This window comes from Austrofundulus limnaeus, unplaced genomic scaffold (assembly GCF_001266775.1).
Source record: "Austrofundulus limnaeus strain Quisiro unplaced genomic scaffold, Austrofundulus_limnaeus-1.0 Scaffold62, whole genome shotgun sequence".
Taxonomy (NCBI): domain Eukaryota; kingdom Metazoa; phylum Chordata; class Actinopteri; order Cyprinodontiformes; family Rivulidae; genus Austrofundulus; species Austrofundulus limnaeus.
This window is the reverse complement of record NW_013952464.1, coordinates 440,847-442,512: the sequence shown is the minus strand read 5'-3', so window position 1 is coordinate 442,512 and position 1,666 is coordinate 440,847. Positions and strand designations below refer to the sequence as shown.

Below are 1,666 nucleotides of genomic sequence, written 5' to 3'. Positions count from 1 at the left end.
TTTAAGCACTGCCTCCATGTGACTGATACTCACATCACATAAACTCTCAGACTGAAGAAGTCTCTTGGAGGAGAGACGAAACGTTTCATTAGAGAAGAACCCGTCCAGAAGACCTATACAATTTTTTTCTTTTTGATTTTTTACCTGGATTACTGAGATGCATCAGGACGAACTAATATTGGGTTGTTTTTAGCAGCAAACCCAACAGTTCTGAAGCTGCACTGTGAAGCTGATAACACTGTTGCCTTGCAGCAAAAAGATCCTGGCCCCAGAGATACTGACATTCTGTATTAAGGTGGAATTAAATTCAGTTAAAAGAGCTGGTACAGACAGCGCATAGACAAACACCATGGTCAATAAGTAGGCAATATACAAAAAACATGAAACAGTGTGATGAAAATCAAATGTATTCAGTGAAAAGAACAGTTACTAGTAAAGTCAAAAGAAAACAAAATTCAACATTCACACAAACAATAATAAAAAAAACCAGAATGCTCTGTGATGTTATGTGGATGTGTTGTGGTCAGCAGGTTGACCTTCCTGTGGACTACGTCTCCTTGAGCTCCTGTCTACTGCCAGGTTGAACCATCGGATTGCATGCTTACAGACTTCATGCTCTGTGGAAGCACAGGCGGTGGAGGTCTTTCTTGCAGAGTCTGGAATCACAGAAGCAGATTTTCATTCAAGTGTTCATCATCCACCATCACAACCACACTTTTCTATACACATATCACTAACATCTGCTTAAACCCTTGCTAAGACTACATGACAACTTTAAAAAGTGCGTATCAATTTATTTAACCAATAGGAAACAGTTTGTACAAATTAATAGTGTAAGATCTGAACTTTGTAATATTGTTTGTGGGGTTCCACAGGGTTTGGGACCAAACTTGTTTCTCCTACGTATATATTAATGACTTGGTAGATGTATCAGGGTTGTTTAAATGTGTTTTATTTGCAGAAGACACCACATGTTTTTGCTTTGGTAAAAACATAGAACAGATGCAGTACAAAATTGGTTTAAACAAAATAAATTATCATTAAATTTGGATAAAACAAATTACATGATATTTAGTAATAGAAAGAAAACAATTGATGTTCCATTTAGAGTAGAAGGTGTTGAGATCTGTAGAGTCACTGAGGTGAAGTTTTTGGGAGTCATCATTGACGAAAAACTGACATGGAGACCTCATATAAATAAGAACAAAAATTGCAAAATCTATTGCAGTACTGTATAAAGTSAAGGAGTTATCCACATTTGATTTATTGTATAGAAGTTTGGGGAAATGCATATAAAACCATTACTAATCCTATTTTTACTTTACAAAAAAGAGCCTTAAGAATTACCACAAGAAAGCATAACTATCACCCATCTAATATATTGTTTCATCAATTAAAATTGTTAAAATGTCATGAGTTGGTTGATTATAACATTCTGCAGGTTATGTTTAAGGCTCATAGAAATGTGTTGCCGTCAAACATCAATCTAATTTTGTTAAGAGGGAAAGCTGTTATAATTTGAAGGGACTACAAATGTTTGTTAAACTGAAAATCAGAACAAATTTGAAGGACAGATGCACTTCGTATAAAATGGTAAATGGTACTGAACTTATAGAGTGCTTTTCAAGTCCCTCCTGACCCCAAAGCGCTTTACACTAACAGACAT

The 1,666-nt window shown here is 35.4% G+C and overlaps 1 protein-coding gene across 1 annotated transcript in view; it reads right to left on the bottom strand.

Moving 5' to 3' along the window:
- Positions 1 to 391: 391 nt before the first annotated feature.
- Positions 392 to 1,666, bottom strand: part of LOC106518509 (uncharacterized) — a gene marked incomplete in the record, with an annotated part of 5,650 nt that continues 4,375 nt past the window's right edge. The window contains 1 exon segment of the mRNA XM_014009830.1: positions 392 to 646. Within this exon segment, the coding sequence (XP_013865284.1) occupies positions 505 to 646 (142 nt within the window).